At 34.6% G+C, this 21,134-nt stretch overlaps 1 protein-coding gene across 50 annotated transcripts in view; it reads left to right on the top strand.

Annotated features, from left to right (window-relative positions):
- Positions 1-2,174, top strand: part of ptprc (protein tyrosine phosphatase receptor type C) — a 40,585-nt gene extending 38,411 nt beyond the window's left edge. For 22 of the 50 annotated variants that reach the window (XM_067396246.1, XM_067396234.1, XM_067396236.1 and 19 more), the window contains 4 exons: positions 260-382; positions 487-653; positions 737-872; positions 1,267-2,173. In XM_067396246.1, the coding sequence (XP_067252347.1) occupies positions 260-382; positions 487-653; positions 737-872; positions 1,267-1,596 (756 nt within the window). In that variant the 3' untranslated portion in view covers positions 1,597-2,173. Of the gene's footprint in view, positions 1-259; positions 383-486; positions 654-736; positions 873-1,266 lie in introns of all 50 variants that reach the window. The other 28 variants (XM_067396233.1, XM_067396262.1, XM_067396261.1 and 25 more) reach the window with 9 other exon arrangements.
- The last annotated feature ends 18,960 nt before the right edge of the window (positions 2,175-21,134 follow it).

Here is a 21,134-nt window from a genome sequence, read left to right as displayed (position 1 = left end):
GACAGACATACGGATAGACAGACATACGGATAGATAGATAGATAGACGGATAGATAGATAGATAGACGGATAGACAAACGTACGAATGGATGGATGATAGATAGATACATAGATAGATAGATAGATAGATAGATAGATAGATAGATAGATAGATAGATAGATAGATAGATAGATAGATAGATAGATAGATAGATAGATAGATAGATAGATCAATTAATCTCTGTCCAGTTTTTCAGGCCATGTCTGTGTTTTTTTCCAGGATTATTGTTCTCAGTACTGGGGAGATGAAAAGAAAGTGTTCGGAGATATGGAAATAGAGGTGAAAAAGACAGAAAGCTTCCCAGCATACGTCAGACGGCACCTGGAAATCCAGTCCACAAAGGTAACCAGAGTCCTTGTCCTCAGCATGAAGATCTGTCCTCATTAACTGCAGACATGTTTTCTGACACATATGAAGTAACTGATCCGTCTTGAATCCTGTAATAGAAGAAAGACATCTTGAAGGTGGATCAGTACCAGTTTCTGAAATGGAGAGGCACTGAACTTCCAGAGAACGCTCAGGACTTAATAGAGATGATGAAGAGTATCAGAGAGAACGGAAATTATGATAACAGCAAAATGAACCGGAGCATCCCTATTGTGGTGCACTGCAAGTAAGTCCCAGTACCAGAGACGTTTCTTTCCCAGATGGATGGATTGATGCATTTTTAAATTTCCTTAATTTTTTTTTTTTCAGCAATGGATCGTCACGCACTGGAATCTTCTGTGCCTTGTGGAATCTCATGGACAGCGCATTGACGGAAAAGTTGGTGGATGTCTTCCAAGAGATCAAAAACTTGCGCAAGTTGAGGCAGGGAATGGTGGAGACATTTGTAAGTTCTTGACTTATAAATAATAACAATAGAAGAATGACTTTATCTCACATTTGCAACTTTATTTTTCACAATTGAGACTTTTTCATCAATAAAAAAAAAAAAATACCTTTTTATTTTTACTCTAAAACAGGAGTGGACTTTCTTAAAATACCAATATGTTTCAAAAATCACTGTTTCAAAAATGTAGTTTTCACACAGAAAATTGTTATTGTAGTGACCCTGAGTTATCTTGTATCACACTTCATATTTTAGCCTGTGCTGATTCAATATGAAATTGTGAAATGTGGTTTCAACCCAAAATGAAATGTAGTATGCAAATGTACATCACATAAAAGTTCTTAAACGATCAATGAACAGACCAAATGCTCAAGCAGTTCTAAACTCTCCACAGGAGCAGTATAAGTTCCTCTACACGGCTATAGAGGGCGCCTTCCCGGTGCAGAACGGCGCCATTAAGACACCAACTGCAACCGACAGCGCACAGGTCATCAACGAAACGACGGCGCTCCTCAACGAGGCCAACAGCACTACCGGTGCTGACCAGAAGGAGGCGGAAGACAGCAAAGCCACGGAGAGCAGTGAACAGGAAGCCACGGAGAACAGCACTGCCGCGGAGAACAGCACTGCCGCGCCATCACCAGCAGAGGGAGACGGCGAGAAAACCACAACGGAAGGCCCCACCAACGGCCCTGCTGCCACCACCACCACCGTCGAGGTTTAGGCCAGTTTTGAGCTAAAATGTTTTCTCTGCATTTGACACCAAGTGTCTTAAAAAGATTTTACAAATGGTTATCATGCTTTTGTTTTCTTGTTTTTACATGAGTTTTACGTTTATTTCAGGTGGGATCACAGTGATCCATTACGACTTACGTTTCTGCCTCAGGTTTCAATACTGATTTTCTGTATAATGATGCTGTTTGTGTGAAATTTGTGCATACTGATAATGTGTTTTCACATGTGTAAAGGATTTGCTTTATGATTTGATTTTTAGGCTATCAAATTGCGTTTTTGAATGTATTGTAAAATAATTCCTTACAAACGATATTTTATTTTAATTTTCTAGTTTGGAAACTGTATCAAAGCACAAACTTATCGCATCTAAATTATGTTGTCTGAAATGACTGATGAGAGTGAGTGCTTTTATGTTCAAGAACAACAAAATAAAGAGGGGCAAAGATGACTTTGCACTACAGGGTTGTCATCAAACTATCTTTCATTTCCCTGTTTTTCAGAATTGCTTCATTATGTTTCATTTTAAGCAAATGTAAAATAACAAAAATAATAAATGATAGCTTTGAACAATGCGGCTGTTGTGTTTTAATTCACTTTAGTCAAGTGCACTGTGAAAAATCAAAAGTTGAGAAAACTTGAAAGTTTATGGCAACAAACTTCAGCAGATTGTTGAGTTTTCTCAACTTTTTGTTGAATAAACTGAATACAACAAGTTGAGAAAACTCAAAAACCTGCTGCCGACGTGCTGATTCAGGTCGGGACCCTCTTTATGGTTTATTTAACCCGATTCTGTCCTCGTCAGGTGCACAAACCTGTCCTAGAAAATTCAAATCATGTAAACCCAGCGTAATATGCCTAAAAACAAGCATTTGTAATGCAAACATGAGCCACAAGATGGCGCTTGCTAACAAGGAAGCGAGTACACATGCTTTCTATTCATATTCAAGCCAGTGTGCTTTTTTATAGTATGAATAATTGCTATAAATTTTAAATAAAAGATATTTTTGTGATGATAGACTGGTATAAGAAAATATGTGAAGTATTGTCACTATACGGATATATATTTGTGATAAAAAAAAAATATATATAGCCAAATATTTTAATATTATTTGTGAATGCATTCAAATATATGTATTTAGCAGAAATGTAAATGCAATTTGTTTTATAATGTTTTGTATACAATAATATATAATATTTTAATATAAATGTGAATAGGAGCATAAAGAAAATGTTTAATTGATAAAAAAAAAAAAAAAAAAAAACATAATGGAAGGATGTGAAAATGTTTTATTGACTGAAATGATGGTTTATTGACAGAGTGTCTGAAAAACTGTTTCATTATATTTCCCCCTTTAAGTCTGTGTAAGAAAAATGGGGCATCAATTGCCCTGCAGTGATTCAGGAGAAAGAAACGATTGTCTTCTCATAACACACCAGTACTGGAATAAATAAATAATAAACATATTCTTAAATATTCATATTAGTGTAGGCCCAAATCCAGAGGCCAATTGTGGGTGAGTCGTTGTAAGGAGGATTTAAATCTGTTTTATTGCTTAACCACCTTATTTATAAAAGTTTTCAAAATAGCGTTTTTCATGCATAAATATCAAAATAGCATTGAAATATAAACCTTGAAATTATCTAATTATACCTGCGGCTAAGTGTTTAAACAGTATGAGGTGAGCGCGAGCGGCTTTTACTGCGCGCCGCGTCTGTGCGGGTCAAAGAGGGAAGTTCCCTTTAAATAAATCATCAGGGAATCTGCGGAGCAGCATTTGCATTCAGCTGTCACATGTAACTCCACCCAGCCATGCAATTATCATACCATACTCCATGCTACGTTTGTGACGGATGTTTCCCTCTTACTGTAAGGTTTGTGTATTTATGTAAAAGTATCGGAATCAGTCCTGCCTTCTCTACTGTATCTCCAGTAGGTTATAAATATATGCCCTTATACTCTCTGTAATTAGTGTGTTTCTCTGTGACGGGTTTCGCCTCTAATTGAGCACTTCAAGCTCACGCTAAATATAGCAAATGAATTCAGAGATGTTCAAATGTTCTCTGGTTACTCGTTATTCATGTTAACATGTTATTGACCATCATGCATTTTTCGCCAGTTTTTCACGAACATGCAGCAAGTATGATCGCATTTAGCAGATGCTTTTATCCACAGCCACTTACAAATTCTTTCGTTTTAGGACTTTAAGGCACAGAAACTGCATTTATAATTAAATCGTTTTGTTTTAAATGTATAAAAAATATTTAAAAATATGAAATTATTAATTTCTTAGTTTCATTTTTGCTAGTAAAATTTTTGGAGTATGCTGTTTTTTATTATTAGTTGGTATTCTTAATCTGTAGCTGGGACTCACATTCACTTTAGAAACAACAACAACAACAAAAAAATGAATTTAAAAAACATGTTTCTCATGTTTGAATGGGAAACATGGTCGGCCTTTTATCGACTTTTATATGATTAATTTTTAAAATAATAAAATGTATTTTTTTTTTTTAAATTAAATTCAAACTCATAGTGCCCACATTTGAGGCACAAGTATAAGTTTTTTTTAATCCACATAGAAATTATAATGAAACAACTTTGGTTTAAATGTAGGCTACAATACAGTAGGCTCGTTGGGATAGTAATCTGAAATTATTACAATATTTATGTCTTATTTATTTTCTAGCAAACCATTTTTTTCTCTGTTCGTTTTGTGATTGGAAGAAACAAACAGATAGTATTCACTCAAGATTTTAATTACATAAAACATAAAGTATAATAATAAGCAGTATACCTTTTTTACGTAGGCCTACTGGAGTTAACAAACCGAATTTCAAAGACGTTTGTATTTAAACATGTTTTGCATTTAGTCCCGCCCCAAACCTCATTCTATTGGCAGAGAGCTACGATCTTTAGCTACAGTGTTTTTGTTTGGTTGGTTGGTTTCTTAAAGCATGCTATCTGTCAAATAGTCAGACATTTTATGGGATAAGGACTGTATTTATAAATATCCAATCAGAATCCATCCTGCTTTAAGAATTTACGCATTTAAAGTGACAGAAGACAAAATTCAGCAATATCTTCCGCTTGTGTGGATGTTAATGTAGTTATCATTATAGTTATTATTCTGGGAGTAAGGGGATTTTATTCCAAAAATAATAATTTAAACCAAGCTAAAGGCCCGTTCATACCAAGAACGATAACTATAACGATAATTATATTAATGCTCACACCATGGTAACTTTCTGTTTTTTTATTAACACACACACTGCAGTTTTGTCGTCTGCCGCTTTAAATGCTCGAGCTCTTTAAAGCGAACAATTTTTTATCATTTATCATTCATTAGCTGGAAAAAAAAAAATTTCCTTAAAGAGATTCCAATAACATCATTTCACTGTGCCATTATCATTGTGGTGGTGTGAACTCTGCTATATTTTTTATATTTATTTATATTATATTTAGAATGATTTACTATATCGTTATTGCTATAGTTATAGTCATTTGTGTTGATGGGCCTTAAGACATTAAACTCTTTGACATAAAAACTCTTTGAGCATATCAAAGATTCATTCATTGTAGGAGACACATGTGTGTCAAGACATTTATAGTCATAGATCCATCAGAGACATCCCATGTTTCTGGTGAGACTTTGAGACAGATTCAGACTGCCAGGCCTCAGGTGACGATCTGCTCCACAGCTGGAGACCCATAACATCAATAACAGCATCTGACTGTGGAGATGATGAGCAGGTCTGGGTTTGAGGGTGTGCACTTATTCCCCATTTTACATTCATATGGATGAAGTGACCTGAGAAGATGCTGTAACTGTGCTTCCATTGAGAGACGGCATGATGGAGCTTGCAGGGAGTGTGTTTTGTGGTTTCTGAGATAGGTGTGCACGTGACCGTCCGAGACGGCCCAGCCCCAGACTGAGTATTCTAATGCAAACAAGGTCTTTCAGCACACAAAGAGGCTACATATCTCATACAAAAGATGTGTTGAGCCCGGACACAATGTCCTCATACAGTCATGTTTTGTCTCTCTCTCTCGTTCTGTGTGAGTCTTGAGTGGTACAGGCCTGGAACAATGAGGAATTCACACACAAACACACGGGGGGTGTTTTAGTCTTTTCGGGTCATGTCTGGTATGAGTGTGAAACCAAGATGAAGTTTTTAAAATCATATTAGTTACATAACTGTAAATGCATCCCACAGTAACAATACAATTGATTAAAAGCCCAAATCTAATTTTTTATAATATAATTGGTGATGCGTACATTTTACATTCTTTTTACATCACCATGGTGTTTTGGAAATGGTAACATGGACATGTTTTTGGTAGTAATGTGCAAATATCAAGATCAGTTTCACAGCTGTATAAAAGTACCATGGTATTTTTTTTGTACATTGTTTTATTGTACATTTGTATCATGGTAAAACATGCAAATACAATAATACAAAACAATAAGATAGCATTGTAATGTATCAGATGGTAATACCATGGTAATTTTATATAAACCACAGTACTGAAATAAATGAATGTATGTATTCAAAGGCATATTTTTATGGACATGCTTTATGGTATTCTGTGAAGTACTGTGGAGTACCATATAAAAACATTCACTATAGAATGACAGCAACTTAGTTTTGTTTTGTTGGACACAGTAACATGCAAATACTATAATTATTTGGACATGTTTGTTTTGTGAGACTATGAAGTGCCATGTACAAATGACAGCCATTTTGTTTGTTTAGTTTAGTTTTGATTAGTTAAGTTTTGTTGGACACAACATGTCTCTGGTGTACCATGTTAATACTAATTACCATAAATGGTAGCCATTTTGTTTTGTTTTGTTTGTTTTGTTTGACACGATATTAAGCAAATACCATTGTTTTTGGACATGTTTTATTTTGTGGTACTGTGGTGTACAATAAGCATAAATGACAGCCGTTTTGTCTTGTTTTGTTTTGTTTTGTTTTGTTTTGTTGTCTTGTCTTGTTTTGTTTTGTTGTCTTGTTTTGTTGTCTTGTCTTGTCTTGTGTTGTCTTGTTTTGTTTTGTTTTGTTTTGTTTTGTTTTGTTTCGTTTCGTTTTGTTTAGTTTTGTCTTGTTTTGTTGGGCATGGTCACATGCAAATATAAATTTTTTGGACATGTTATGTTTTGTTTTGTGCTACTGTGGTATATCATGTAAGCACCAATTACCATAAATAGTAGCCATTTTGTTTTGTATGACATGGTAACAAGCAAATACCATTGTTTTTGAACATGTTTTATTTTGTGGTACTGTGGTGTGCACTTAGCATAAATGACAGACGTTTTGTTTTGTTTTGTTTTGTTTTGTTTTGTTTTGTTTTATTGGACACGCTCACATGCAAATTTTATTTTTTTGGACATGTTATGTTTTGTTTTGTGCTACTGTGGTATACCATGTAAACACCAATTACCATAAATAGTAGCCATTTTGTTTTGTTTTGTTTGACATGGTAACAAGCAAATATCATTATGTTTAGACATGTTTTATTTTGTGGTACTGTGGTGTAGTACTATGTAAACAAGTACAATAAATGGTAGCCATTTTGTTTTGTTTTATTTAACACAGTAATATGCAAATACCATTATTTTTGGCATGTTTTGTGGTACTGTGGAGTACCATGCAAACACCAATTACCATAAATGACAGCCATTTTGTTTTGTTTTGGTTTTTTGGACATGGTAACTTAGCAATACCATTATCAATTACCATTACCATATACCATTACCGGTCAAACCAAAAATTATTCAGACATTTTTTATATTTTTGATATATTTTTACTAGTGGGTGGAGGACACTATAGTTAATTTATGTAAGAGAGGATAGCAAAATAAAGTAAACTGTGACATATTATTCCCAAAAATTCTTTATACAGTGGACTACCAGTAAAATTGATAAAACATTTGAGACCAAAAATTATTCATTCACTTTGACCTGACCATGTTTTGCTCAAGTGTTATCTGAATTAAGATTATTTTTTCTGACACAGTTTAACTCTGAAATCTTGTCATATAACATTTAAACTATAGTGAATAAACTATATTGAATATAGTGCATGTTTGGATTTATTTGCTTTTTTTTAAACAGAATCACTAACAAAATATTTCAGGACATTTTCTGCAGTCATATGTGACAGTTAAAATAAATAAACAGCTGTTATTATTGTTATATTGCATTAAATGACCAAGCACGATGCCAAGATATGTGCTTCACCATTTTTGTTATGTTCTGGCCCTTACAGCCTGTATACAAGACCTTTTCAATTGAGTGTAGCTCACAGGACACCACGGCAGTAAATGATACATGTGCTAGACTAATTCATGATTGTATGTGTAGTGAATGGGTGTGCCTGGCAGGGCCACTGTCCCAAATAACTGTGACGCTCTATTGCATGGCTCATTGTTGCGCGATAACACAGCGCCGGGATGACAGACGCCCCCGCCCCCTGGAACACCAATCAGATTCCACGTTTCCAGCATATAATTCCCCATGTAGGGGCCATTTATGAGGCATTATGGGAGCACTTTAAAATCTCATTAGACGGGACAGCTGCACTTCGATACTGCATGCTGCTTTAGCCATTTCTATTATTGCTGCTGGGGATAGCGCTACCCCCTCTGTTTTGAGATGAGCCCCATTTTGGGAGCTTAAATGGAGCTAATTGTAAGCTAAGTCAAGAGTGTGCGTCTTTGCAGGCGGCATGATACATAGTAAAAACTGTAATGCTGCAGGCAGAAACAAGGCAGTAAAAAATGGTTTATCTGAAGTGTTTGTTTGTGTATGTACAGTGAGTGAGCAAGGGGTCTTGTAATTTAAAATGCAAAGAGATGGGAAAATATATTACTAAATTCATCAGCAGCATGTGAATTATGATGGTTTCTTTGAATAATTAGCACAAATATTATGAATCAAGCTCTCGTCTAGTTTCGTAATCTAATATTAACACATTTGCTTAGGGCAATCCAAAATTAACTAAGAAACTTGGTAAAACAACAAATATAATAAACATTTTGTATTTCTCTTGAGCCTGAAATGTTCTTTTTTGTTTATTAGATCTTGCTAATAATCTAAATTGCACTGTAAAAACTGCAAATATGTAATTGTAACTTTAAGGAGTTTTCTAATTTGACCCTTCAGTGGTTCATTCTTTCATATTTAATAATATTTCTGACTTGAGTCAGTTAAAAGTCTGTTAGTTTAGATGTTATAAGTACATTTTAAGTTAGCCAACAATACATTTTTACAGTACAAGCAACACCTAAAATGATAAGAAGTCATGAAGTGCACTAAGCCCAAAAATATATTGTTGAATAATTTAATATATATAAAAAAATATATTTCATGTGTTGCAAGTGTGTTTTACAATAAGTATTTGTAGGTGAGTACAAGCATTCTGAGTTGTTTGTATAGCCAGTCATAGAAATTTTATTTAAAAATAGAATTAACATAACTCTGACATGATTAGTTTTATTATCCACGCTAGATCTAATTTATATTTATTAAAACATTATCATTTAAGGTTTTTTGATGTCCTAACTCACATCACTTCATGGTAATAGTGCAGTGTCACTTTAAATACCTGAACAATCATCTTCAGTCTTCAGAAGAGCATGTTTAAAACCTGGTAAGTTCTGATTTAACATGTCGTTTTGTCACGTTTGACAAGATTTGCCATTGTCATATAAAATAAACTGTTTTTTGTACGATTTAAATCATATTGTTGCTAATGCTAATGGACCCATGGCATGGGGATAACAGTAAAACAACCATTTTATTTTGTAATGACAGTGTTTTATTCAATCAGTGCTGAATTTACATCTATACAAGACTTAGTGCAGTGATGTTTTTTAGTTTTTATGTTGTTTGTGACGATGTTCTCACGCCACAGGACCATTTCCTCACACAGTGAAAAAAACGTCGCGGAGGAAAGAGAACACATACAGCTGACAGACAAGACAGAGCAGGAACAAAGTCTCAGCTTTCAATTTCTGTAAGTTTTATAATAAAATTCAAATAATACCGTTTTGGCGCTCTTTAAAGGGTTAGTTCACCCAAAAATGAACATCCTGTCATTTATTACTTACCCTCATGCCGTTCCACATCCGTAAGACCTTCGTAAATCTTAGGAACACAAATTAAGATATTTTAGTTGAAATCCGATGGCTCCGTGAGGCCTTCATAGGGAGCAATGACATTTCCTCTCTCAAGATCCATAAAGGTACTAAAAACATATTTACATCGGTTCATGTGAGTTCAGTGGTTCAATATTAATATTATAAAGTGATGAGAATATTTTTGGTGCGTCAAAAAAAAATCTAAATAAAGACTTATTTAGTGATGGCCGATTTCAAAACACTGCTTCATGAAGCATAAATGAATCAGTGTGTCGAATCATGATTCAGATCGCGTGTAAAACTGCCAATGGCTGAAATCACTTTGGCGCTCCGAACAGCAGATTCGATACACTGATTCATTTGTGCTCCGAATCTTCCTGAAGCAGTGTTTTGAAATCGGCCATCACTTTATAAGTCCTTATGTTGTTTTTGTATTTGTTTTTTTGGCGTACCAAAAATATTCTCGTTACTTTATAATATTAATATTGAATCACTGTACTCACATGAACTGATTTAAATATGTTTTTTAGTAGCTTTATGGATCTTGAGAGAGGAAATGTCATTGCTGGCTATGCAGGCCTCACTGAGCCATCGGATTTCAACAAAAATATCTTAATTGGTGTCCCGAAGTTGAACGAAGGTCTCATGGGTGTGGAACGGCATGAGATGGTGAGTAATAAATGACATTATTTTCATTTTTGGGTGAACTAACCCTTTAATTTTGCGTGACAGATTGCTGTAATGGCTCAGTTTAAAGAAGAGTGATCCCGCACTCGTGAACTGATCATCTCTTTCTCTTTACTAGTTACAGCACAAAAATAAAAATGAATGAGCATCCGAGAGTACGTTGAAAGAATCAGTACAACTTACTGAAATGATTCACGTACCTTGATCACATAATCAGAGTTTCTACCGCATAAAGATGTCAAAGCGTGTAAAACACTCTACATTTACCTCAGAAAAGCCATTCCGTTTCCATAAACTCTTTAGTGAGAGAGAAAATGTACTTCAGAGAGGAGCATTTAGCAAAAAAAAAAAAAAAAAAATGCAGTTACATTACATATACATATTTTCTTATGTTATTAAAAGGTTATGTATCTTCATTATAAAAACGGCTTTAAATGCAAGTGTACACAAGTCAGTTGTTTAAGGTGCAATATGTCATATTTTTGCAGTAAAATATCCAAAAACCACTAGGCCAGTGTTATATATTTTTGTTCACTTGAGTACATACAATATCCCAAATGTTTGCAACTATTTGTAAATCGTGAGAAAATTGCAACTTTAATCAAGGCTCCGGGACGTGTGAGGAGTCGCCTGTCAGTTGCGTCATAACCGCGTTACCCTCGGTTTCCGGTTTTATTTTGTAGAAACCATGGAAACAACAAAGATGCTTTAATATATTACATATTTTAATAGACAAGGGAACAACTGTTTTGATATATTTATAGACAGAAAACTAATTATTGTTATATAGCTCAACATGTTTAGTCTTATTGTTTAAATGTAATTTTCTTGATTTTTTGTGAGTACCATGCTTTACCATGCCTCAGTGAAAAACACTATTTTGTGAAGCAGCTAATGTAGCATAATCAGATGCAGCTTTATTTTCAGTAACAGTAATATATAATTTTCTCCATCATACAATACATTTTAAAATTAATTGCATGCCATTTATCAACACAAGCCATCCAGCATTTAACCCTCAGGGGTGTGAGGATTTTTGGGGCCTTGGAGAAGTTTTGACATGCCCTGACATTTGTGCTTTTTTCAGTTGTTCATAAACATATTAATGGAAAAAGTGTCATTACACTGTATTCAGCACAAACTAGGCTACAATAATATGTGAGGAACATGTATGTACATGTTTGTGTTTTTGAAGAAATAACGTTTATGTGTGGTTATTGAAAAAACTAAAAACTTAAGTCACTGAAATAAGGCCAAAAAATATATATTAAATCTTTGTTCAAAAGATTTCTGGGTATTCGAGGTTGTAGACTAGAGTTTTTGCTTCAAAATGAGGTAACAATTATGCTGCCTGCTTGTTCATATAAAACAATAGAGAGATTTAAATTTTCTAAAACATCTTTGGTCAAGAAACACAGTTTGCGTGGAGGTGTGAATCATCATGAATAATGGGTGATTCTCACCTGAGAAGACAAAAGTATTGCATAAAGAGCTCTAATGAGCTGAATAAATAATGAGCTCTTTCAGTCAGGTAGGCTGTGAAAAAAACCCTCTGTTGATCATGTCTCAAATCTCATCATAATGTAAATCAAACATATAGAAAAAATAGCAATCCTGTGAAATATTATTACAATTTAAAATAATGGTATTCTATTATATTCTTTAAAATATAATGTATTTCTGTGATGCAAAGTGTCTGAACAATTATGTTACCTCTATGGCATTTCATATAGGCTTTTAGCTTAAAAGCATGCACATTTGGAGAAATACTGATGGATTCTCATATGTTTGTCAATTTTCTATACAGAGGAGTAATATTTATTCAGGATTTATTGTCATTACTATGAGTGCTGGATACTGTGTTTTGAATTCATACTTGCAGCCGGAGGGCGCTCTGTACACCTTTAGTCCACAAATGCCTGCTAAAGAAGAATAGGCAATCAAGGAACTAACCAAACTAACAGAGGCCAGAGATTGCTAATTATGGCTATTCAAAACACTTTTCAAGACAATAAAAACACAATTGAGACGATGAATGCATGCATTGACTGAATTTGCCTCTGAGTAGCGCTGGCTCTGTGGGTGTGGCCGCATTAGCAGATAATGAGCTGAATCACGGTCTTCTGACATGGCTCTCTTTTCATACAGATTACATAAACACAGAATATTTGTTTTCGATTTGACTTACACAAATTAAAACCTGACATTTCAATGTTTTTTTAGACATAAGTCTATTTTTTTTGTGATTAGTATTCACTAAGTTACAGTTCATTTTCTGAGAACTATCAGATTGGACTTCCTTCAGAGGGAGACGAGAGATCACGCATCATGTTAGTTTTCTTTATTTTACAAAAAGCACAACATTTTGTTGTTACTCTGAGTGTATACAAATAAAAGAAGATATTCCACAGATTAAAATGGTGTATAACTCTTAATTGTATGTGCAACATTGACAGAGTATTTTGAGTCTCTTTCACACTGGTTAGAAAAAAAACGCGGTGATCACGCCGGTGTGACCGCCGACCCGAGAGTGTTAATATGATATTCTAACATTGATCTATCTTACTGCAGTGTGTAACAAGTGTCTCAGCAGCCGCCGAGCGAATGTACAGAGTAATGTTATAACATCATCGCTCCAGCAGCCTCGTTCAGTAATGTTAATAATCGCATCCATGAACATGATTTCTTTCCGAGTCCTATCCCGATTGTTTCCACTGGCTGTGAGGTGAAGACCACATGTCCCAATATTCCGCGCTCAAACTTGGCGTCATCAAGCTACACCTTTGTTTTTAATAGGCTTCTAGAGACCTCTAGCAGACAGAAATCGTACATATTGAACCTTTAAACCTTTATAATAATACCAGCTGACAGGATTAGATGTATAGTTTTAGCATAGTATAGTATTTTTCCTTGAGAAAAAAAACCTTGGTATATATCCATGTATATATCTAAATAAATCAAGACTGAAATCGAATTACAATCTTAATTGAATCAAACGTTGGCCCTGGTTTATGATGAGATGTAAGAAGTATGGTGGATATATTTAGTCTTATTTTTCATATTTTTCAGAAATAAAGTCTGAGGTTGCATTTCTAAAAAGGTAAATTTTTCTTTATATTTAACATGTCAGAATAGCAATATGCTAATAGCTCTCTGTTCAGGGAATGGCTTAAAATCTATATTTAGTGTTTACTTGATACTTAAATGAAAATATATTGTTTTTACTCCGGGTTGAAGGAAAGCTGTCTGTATTGTATAAAGCATTCATTGGTTTTCTGTAGAACAAACCCTGTGAGAGAGCTGTCGTTGCGTTAGCAAAGACATGCGCTGCAGATGGAGGTGAGCACACTGGTGTTCTCTGTTCACACCTGATATTTTTGGAGCTCTCTTGTTCCAAATCGTGAGGGGAAAAAGAAGGAGAGAAAAAAATTGTCAATGTTTATGTGGAAAGCTCAGCGCTCAGATTCGCCTGCCATCTGAAGCCAGTGAGAGAGAAGAATTTGGCGGAGAGTATTTTTAAACCCCAGAGAAACCTCAAAGGCTGTACTTAGAGGGGGTCAGCCGAGGCAAGATGGAGGCACGCCATACAAAAACCTCCCAGGCAGATGGGCCTTTCAGAGCCCCTCTGCTACCGATGTCAATGTCAGGCCTACCTGTGAACCCACACTTCTGTTTTTCTACATTATCCTTCTTAATGCATCATTATTTCTGGATAAAGAGGCCCAGGTCAAGCTTTTTATTTTTAAAAGTGCCATTTTTCTAAGATGTACTTTTCATAGTGGCAGATTTAGTCAAGGTCATATGCTGAAAAAAACGAGTTTGATTTGAGCTCAATGGGCGACATGTATGTAATAAGTATTATCTGAATGAGGAGATATGCTGTGATCGCTGCTGTAGCATGAGACACGTTTAAGATATTGAAGCAGACGTTCTCATAATGTCACATCAGATCATTCCCTCTCATGCTCAGACTTGAGGAAGAGAGAGAGAGAGGAGTGAGATGATGACGTGCTGTTCGAGAGAAGCTACTTTTTTTTAAACGGCTGTTTCTGCTTTCAATCAACATAAGTGAAAATTGACTATTTACTTTTATATTTAACATTCCTAGTCTTATTGATGATAATAAACATTCAGATTCATGATTCACATGCAAATTTATTGCAAATAGGCATGAATTGATACATATTTCTTGATTAAATTCTGATTCACAAGCTTTTGATTCAATTTTGATTAATTTCAGTTGCAATGCACATTTATTTACATATGAAAGAAATTATCCTCCTCATAAAGGGAAATTTTATAACTAAGTTAATATTGAGTAACTTATAGTTTTGGTACACAATATTGCCATTTTGTTTCGCCCAACAAAGCCAAAAAAGAAAAGAAAAAAATTGTCTCTGCACTGAATGAATCAGTGTTATTTGTCGCCACCTACTGGTATCTTGATGTTGATTCAATAACAACTGTGGCGAAGGCAGTGAGCTCGTTCAGTTAAGGATTTGTCAAACTTATTCAAATGGTAACTATTGAGTTTGTGTGTCTTTTTGAAACATTCATTAAAAGGACAGGCTCAAAAATGTTTTTGTGAATTCTACCAGATGGTTGCGTGGTATGTTTTTAAGGAACCTGTTGTCATTTGTTCATGAATCAGACTACACTTGTTGCATGTTTATTTTTTGTTATTCACTATAAAGAACCTCATCATAAGAGCAGTGTTGGGGAAAGTTACTTTTAAATGTAATGCATTGCAATATTGCGTTGCTCCCTAAAAATTAACTAATTGTTTTAGTTACTTTTTAATGAAAAGTAATGCGTTACATTACTTTTGCTTTACTTTTTCTCACCTGGTTTGTTTGTTTTTTAATAACAACAAAATATATATATATATTTGCCAACTATAAAAAAGGCCCTTTCACACCAAAAGTAAAATGAATAAGCCTCAAGCTGAAGGAAATGCATATTTGCACCTGTACAGTAGAGGGCGCAGCTCAAACAAACCTTTCAACTGTGCTACCATTCTGGATTAAAGAAGAATAGGATACAGGAGAAGGAAGTTTAACACTCTTATTTCTAAATCTAATAATGTAATCTAAATAATGTAATCTAAGTCTTATGTAAAGTAATTTTTGCTTATTAGTATGATTGAATTGGATCAGTGTATGCCAGCAGCAAAGACATTGGTTAATAAAGTGAGATTAAATACATAAAGTGTAATTTAATATAGTTAATTATTACAGGGTTGCTTAAAGTTTTGAGATTGCACTGTTTTTCAGTGTTTTTGTGCAAGTGAGATAAGTAAATGCATGTTCACATTTAGTCTAGAACTACAATAACCATCATGTTCACACAGCGCACATAATGCCTCTGCACTTTATTTCTCTCAACATGGGGACAGGAGAGCTGTCAGTCAATAAGTGTGAAAAAGTAACTTGCGTTAAAGAAAAATAACTTTGGTATTTTGTTGTAAATTGAAAATGTAATACGTTATTTTACTAGTTAATTCAAAAAGTAATCTGATTACGTAACTCAAGTTACTTGTAATGCTTTACCCCCAACACTGCATAAAAGTAATTTATTGGTGAATAGGCCTACGCTGGTTGCAAGCGTTTGCAAGAGTGAATCAGAATACAGTGGGTCACACTGTATGTTAAAGCAGAACTAAGTAACTTTTTTTACCTTCATAAATAGTTTTCTAAGTCCTTACGATGGTTAATTGATTTGTAGTGGTGTGTTTGAGGCGTGCACTAACCCCCTCTGGCAAGTCTACACCAGAAAACAGCACTTGCAAGTTGAGATTCACCGACCCGACACAATCTCGCCTCATGTTCACGTTCACGCGAGAGTGACAAAATGCTTTACGGTAATTCAAAACAATGTATATATTATGACTTTATAAGACAATTTCGAAAATTACCCACCTCCATCGAGTGTACTGTATTTGCAAATTACCCACCTCCTCTTTCTTGTACTGTATTTGCAAAACTACTGCGCTGGCGAGTGTTGTAGTCGTTGTAGTCCAGAGCTGCACTTGGACTATTTACGACAGTGTGATTCACTGAAGGAACCTGTAGGGGGAGCTTCACAAATCTTACCGAGTTCCACTTTAATACATGCAAGACAGCTCAATATAAAAGACACGTTTCTTGCCTTTATTTCACCACACATTGCCTTTTGTCTTATCACATTCAAATATGATATGATTTAAATATGATTTATAGATTGGACAGGTATAGATTGAGCAGTGGGGAACGCAGGCATAGACAATAAAAATGTTCCCAGCCTTGAAATGTGACTTTCCTTCACACTAGAAATTGTTAACTGACAATATCCAAAACACAAGTAATTTGAGTGAACATTTGGAAAGGTTATTTATTAGTACGTGATTATTTATTATGGTTACATAACTATTATGCTATATATTTGTTGCTTTCCTTTCAGTCAGATTACAGGATTGGAACCAAAAGAGAACCAAAACATAAAGTTTCAGTAGTTCATTACTATGTAGATCTAATAGTTATAAGTGACCTAGATTGCACAGAAATGCATCCATATGTGCCGCATGCCTACGCATTTGAAAGAACACGCTATCTACATGCTCAACGAGCAGTGACCTGTGACAAGAGCACGTGAACTGTATCGTCCAGCTGACATTCCTCGCCATATGTTTCTTTTAGACACGCTGGATGAATTTGTAGTAAACCAAACGCCTATTCTTAACGTCGGCTTCACGTGGGACATTAAAATCCATTAGCGTTTTCATTGATTCACATTTAGACGAGTAGATTAAATTTGGACACGCTGTGGCTGTGTAAATATTGCATAAACGTTTTCTCGCCGTTCATACAGTACAGTATGAATGAAAACGAACTAATGGCTGAGGATTTATGCTGCCCGCTGATGGCTCACCCTAAGAGTTTAGTTCCATTAACCTAGAGTATTTTGAATAAAAAGCCAATAATGTGTGTGCTGGGAAACGTCCAAGAAATTACACGAAATGACTCTCGCGCTCAGCGCCTGCAATTCAGTCAAATGAAGTACATTTTTAACATAATGAAAAAGGCCGTTGCATTAAGTCAGTAGAGCGGTTTATAGTTTGGGAAACCGATGCTGATTTCGTAAAGGATGTTGAGATGACGGTATGCAGATCGGCACAGCATCACTGATATGATTGCGATCATAATTACTATCATTAATATGCCTGCGTATTCGCTAAAGTTGCGACCCTTCGACCAAATTGAGGATATGATGGCTACACCTTTATTTTGCCTAAATAAATACATTTCCAGGGCTTCTAGATATGTTTAAACAAGCCAGACCTGAATGCAAATGACCTGCAATTATTTATTCATGAAATGTGTGCAGGTTCAGTCAAGTGGAAGTGGTTAGCATTGCGCATTTGAACAGAATCTTTCAATAGCCCTTCAAAAGCAAATGAATTACAATCCAAAGAAAAACAGGTTCAGGGTTTGATTAATGGACTCAAGTGACGCATAAAATACGGGGCGCACATGATTAGCGACTGGTCAACAGTGTTGGTGAGTCTCAGCCGTGCTACCTAATACTCCCAGCACTGGTCAACGTAAACACAGCTGTTTAACACCCTCCGCGCGCGCACCCGTGACACATTTCAGCTTTGTGTGAGGTGAGGTCACGACGCTACCTTTCCCTCTGTTTCCCCTCCTTCATAAATTCCTTTAAAAACGCTAAATTAGTGGTCCGAGGACGAATGTAATGACAAGTAATTATAGCTATATTACAGTAAAACTAATTAGGCAATTATACGTGAACATAAACACGACGACGCGAATGTTACACAGCAGTCAGATTAACGTCAAAGTCGCTGTCAGGGTTGTCAGAGCCTTCAGCTCCATTTACCATGTCTGGCAGTCAAAGCCACATTTAAGTTCGTCTTTTGGACAAATAATTATTCACAGGCATTGACAAATCTAAAGCAACGTTAGAACAAGTGTCTGTCCTGATAGCCATGAAGTGCCTCTGGCTTATTCTCATGGAGTGTATTAATATGTACGAGATTCGAGTAGCTCTCAAAAACTTAACCAGCTCTATCAGCTATTTCGGTGTTTAAATAGTTGATGGAGCTTCTAAAAATGAAGAGCTACGAGTTGCCTTTAATATATTCGGTAAACGAGAAAATGCCAAGCTAATAGTGGTGTCTTTTACATACTAAGTGGGAAAAAAACACTATTTTCCTAGTCATACCCCTTTCAGAATCTTCTTAAATTATCTTAAATTAATAGTTTTTATGTTGTTCCAAACATGTGTTTTATTTTGTCTATGGAACACCAAAAGAGTTATTGTGCAAAATGTTTTTGCTGCTCTTTTCCCATACAATGTAAGTGAAGTTGGACTGATGAGCTGCAATGGAAGATTTTCAGAAAAGTCTTTTTCTCACACAAACTATCACATAACTTCAGAGGATTTGCAATATAGCGCATATCATATTTTTTGTATGCCTTTTTGTCATATTTGACAAATTTCACAATCCCCATCCATTTTCATTGTATAGAAAAAAGTGAAAAGGGAGTGAGCGCCTGCAAAATAATAACTCTGTTTCACAGAAGAAAGTAACAAGAAAAGACATGAGCGTAAGCAATTTTCATTTTTGGTTGTACTATCCCTTTAAGACCACAGTGACTATCCGTTCATAATTCTGTTGGGATGAGTATTAGCAAGTTTACACTTGTTTATAAAGGGAAATTTATTTTCAGCCTCTCTCAGGAGTAAACACAAGACGCAGCAGGCCCTAACGCAGAAAAAGAATATCAAACTAATTCAAATAAACAGCATGTCATCCAGCAGAGGTCAAGCAGGTTTAGGTCAACTCTGTTGCTAATGCTGTAGACGCAATGTGTGTGTGTCTGAGGTTCTGTAATTGAATTCATGCGTTCTGATGTGCATATACTTGCATTTCTAATCAGATTTTGTGGAAATTATGCCTAGAGATGGCAGCCAAAATAAAACCGCATATACTTTTACAGTATCACACCAGGAAAACAAATATTTTTATTTTATTTTAGTTGGTTGTTTTTAGGTCGCAATGTTGACAGAGTGCATTAATGTTAGGTGGTGATTCTGTATCAAAAGTCTGGTGGATTTTTAGAAAAACATTTTTAGCAAAAATACTGTGGTGGTACCATAGTACAGTGATGGTTGTTTATTATATATATATCGATATATGGCATGGTACATGGCATGCCAAAGAACTTTAAGGAATTCCATGGAATGTGGCAAATGTTAAACGATACAAGTAAAAAAAAAAAAAAACAATGTTAATGGGACACTGTAAAATGCTTTGTCAGCATAGTTTTTTTGTAAAAACAATATTTATAATATATAATAGAAATATGTCTTTTTTGTTTTGTTGTTTGTTATTATACTTCATCCGTTGGGGTTAAATAGGCTGCGCTGACAGATGAGACAAAAAATTGAACTAAATTTAGCTGGATAATGTCACTAAATCTGCACTGAACTGAATCAACATTGAACTGACTTGAGCTGAATAATGAGCTGCTTATAGCTGAATTTAACTGTTTTAATAATTGATGATATTTGCTACATTGACACAGTTATTGAAATGAATTGAATCAATGCTGAACTAAATTGAGCAGAATAATGACACTATTATGTGCTATAGAGCTGCTTTACTGCTGAAATGGAATTTGTTGCATAATTGATGAATTTTACAACATTAACACTGTTGACCCAAACCATCATGATGATAAAGGAATAGTTCACCCAAAAATGAAAATTATGCCATAATTTACTCACCCTCAAGCCTGATCATATATATATATATATATATATATATATATATATATATATATATATATATATATATATATATATATATATATATATATATATATACAGTACAGTCCAAAAGTTTGGAACCACTAAGATTTTTTATGTTTTTAAAATAAGTTTCATCTGCTCACCAAGGCTACATTTATTTAATTAAAAATACAGTAAAAAACAGTAATATTGTGAAATATTATTACAATTTAAAATAACTGTTTTCTATTTGAATATATTTCACAAAGTAATTTATTCCTGTGATGCAAAACTGAATTTTCAGCATCATTACTCCAGTCGGTAGTGTATAATGCTACAGAAGCTTGTATTTCAGATAAATGCTGTTCTTTTGAACTTTCTATTCATCAAGGAATCCTAAAAAAAAAAAAAGTAAACAACTGTTTTCAACATTGAAAATAATCATTAATGTTTATTTAGCAGCAAATCAGCATATTAGAATGATTTCTGAAGGATCATGTGGCACTGAAGACTGGAGTAACAATGCTGAAAATTCAGCTTTGCATCACAGGAATAAATTACTTTGTCAAATATATTTAAATAGTACACAGTTATTTTAAATTGTAATAATATTTCACAATATTACTGTTTTTTACTGTATTTTTAATTAAATAAATGTAGCCTTGGTGAGCAGACGAAACTTCTTTTAAAAACATAAAAAATCTTAGTGGTTCCAAACTTTTGGACTGTATATATATATTGCTTGACGGTAATAAGCTTTTATTACATGAAATAGCTTCAATCACACAAAACAAAACAAAAAATTGAAAAAAAGGAAATGCTGTACCACAATGGAAAATGGTTATATACTTGTAACTCAAACCAAAAATAAGTAGATCCCTATCATTTATTCCCTATCATT

Source organism: Chanodichthys erythropterus, chromosome 10 (assembly GCF_024489055.1).
Source record: "Chanodichthys erythropterus isolate Z2021 chromosome 10, ASM2448905v1, whole genome shotgun sequence".
Classification (NCBI taxonomy): domain Eukaryota; kingdom Metazoa; phylum Chordata; class Actinopteri; order Cypriniformes; family Xenocyprididae; genus Chanodichthys; species Chanodichthys erythropterus.
This window is presented reverse-complemented; position numbering and strand designations above follow the sequence as displayed.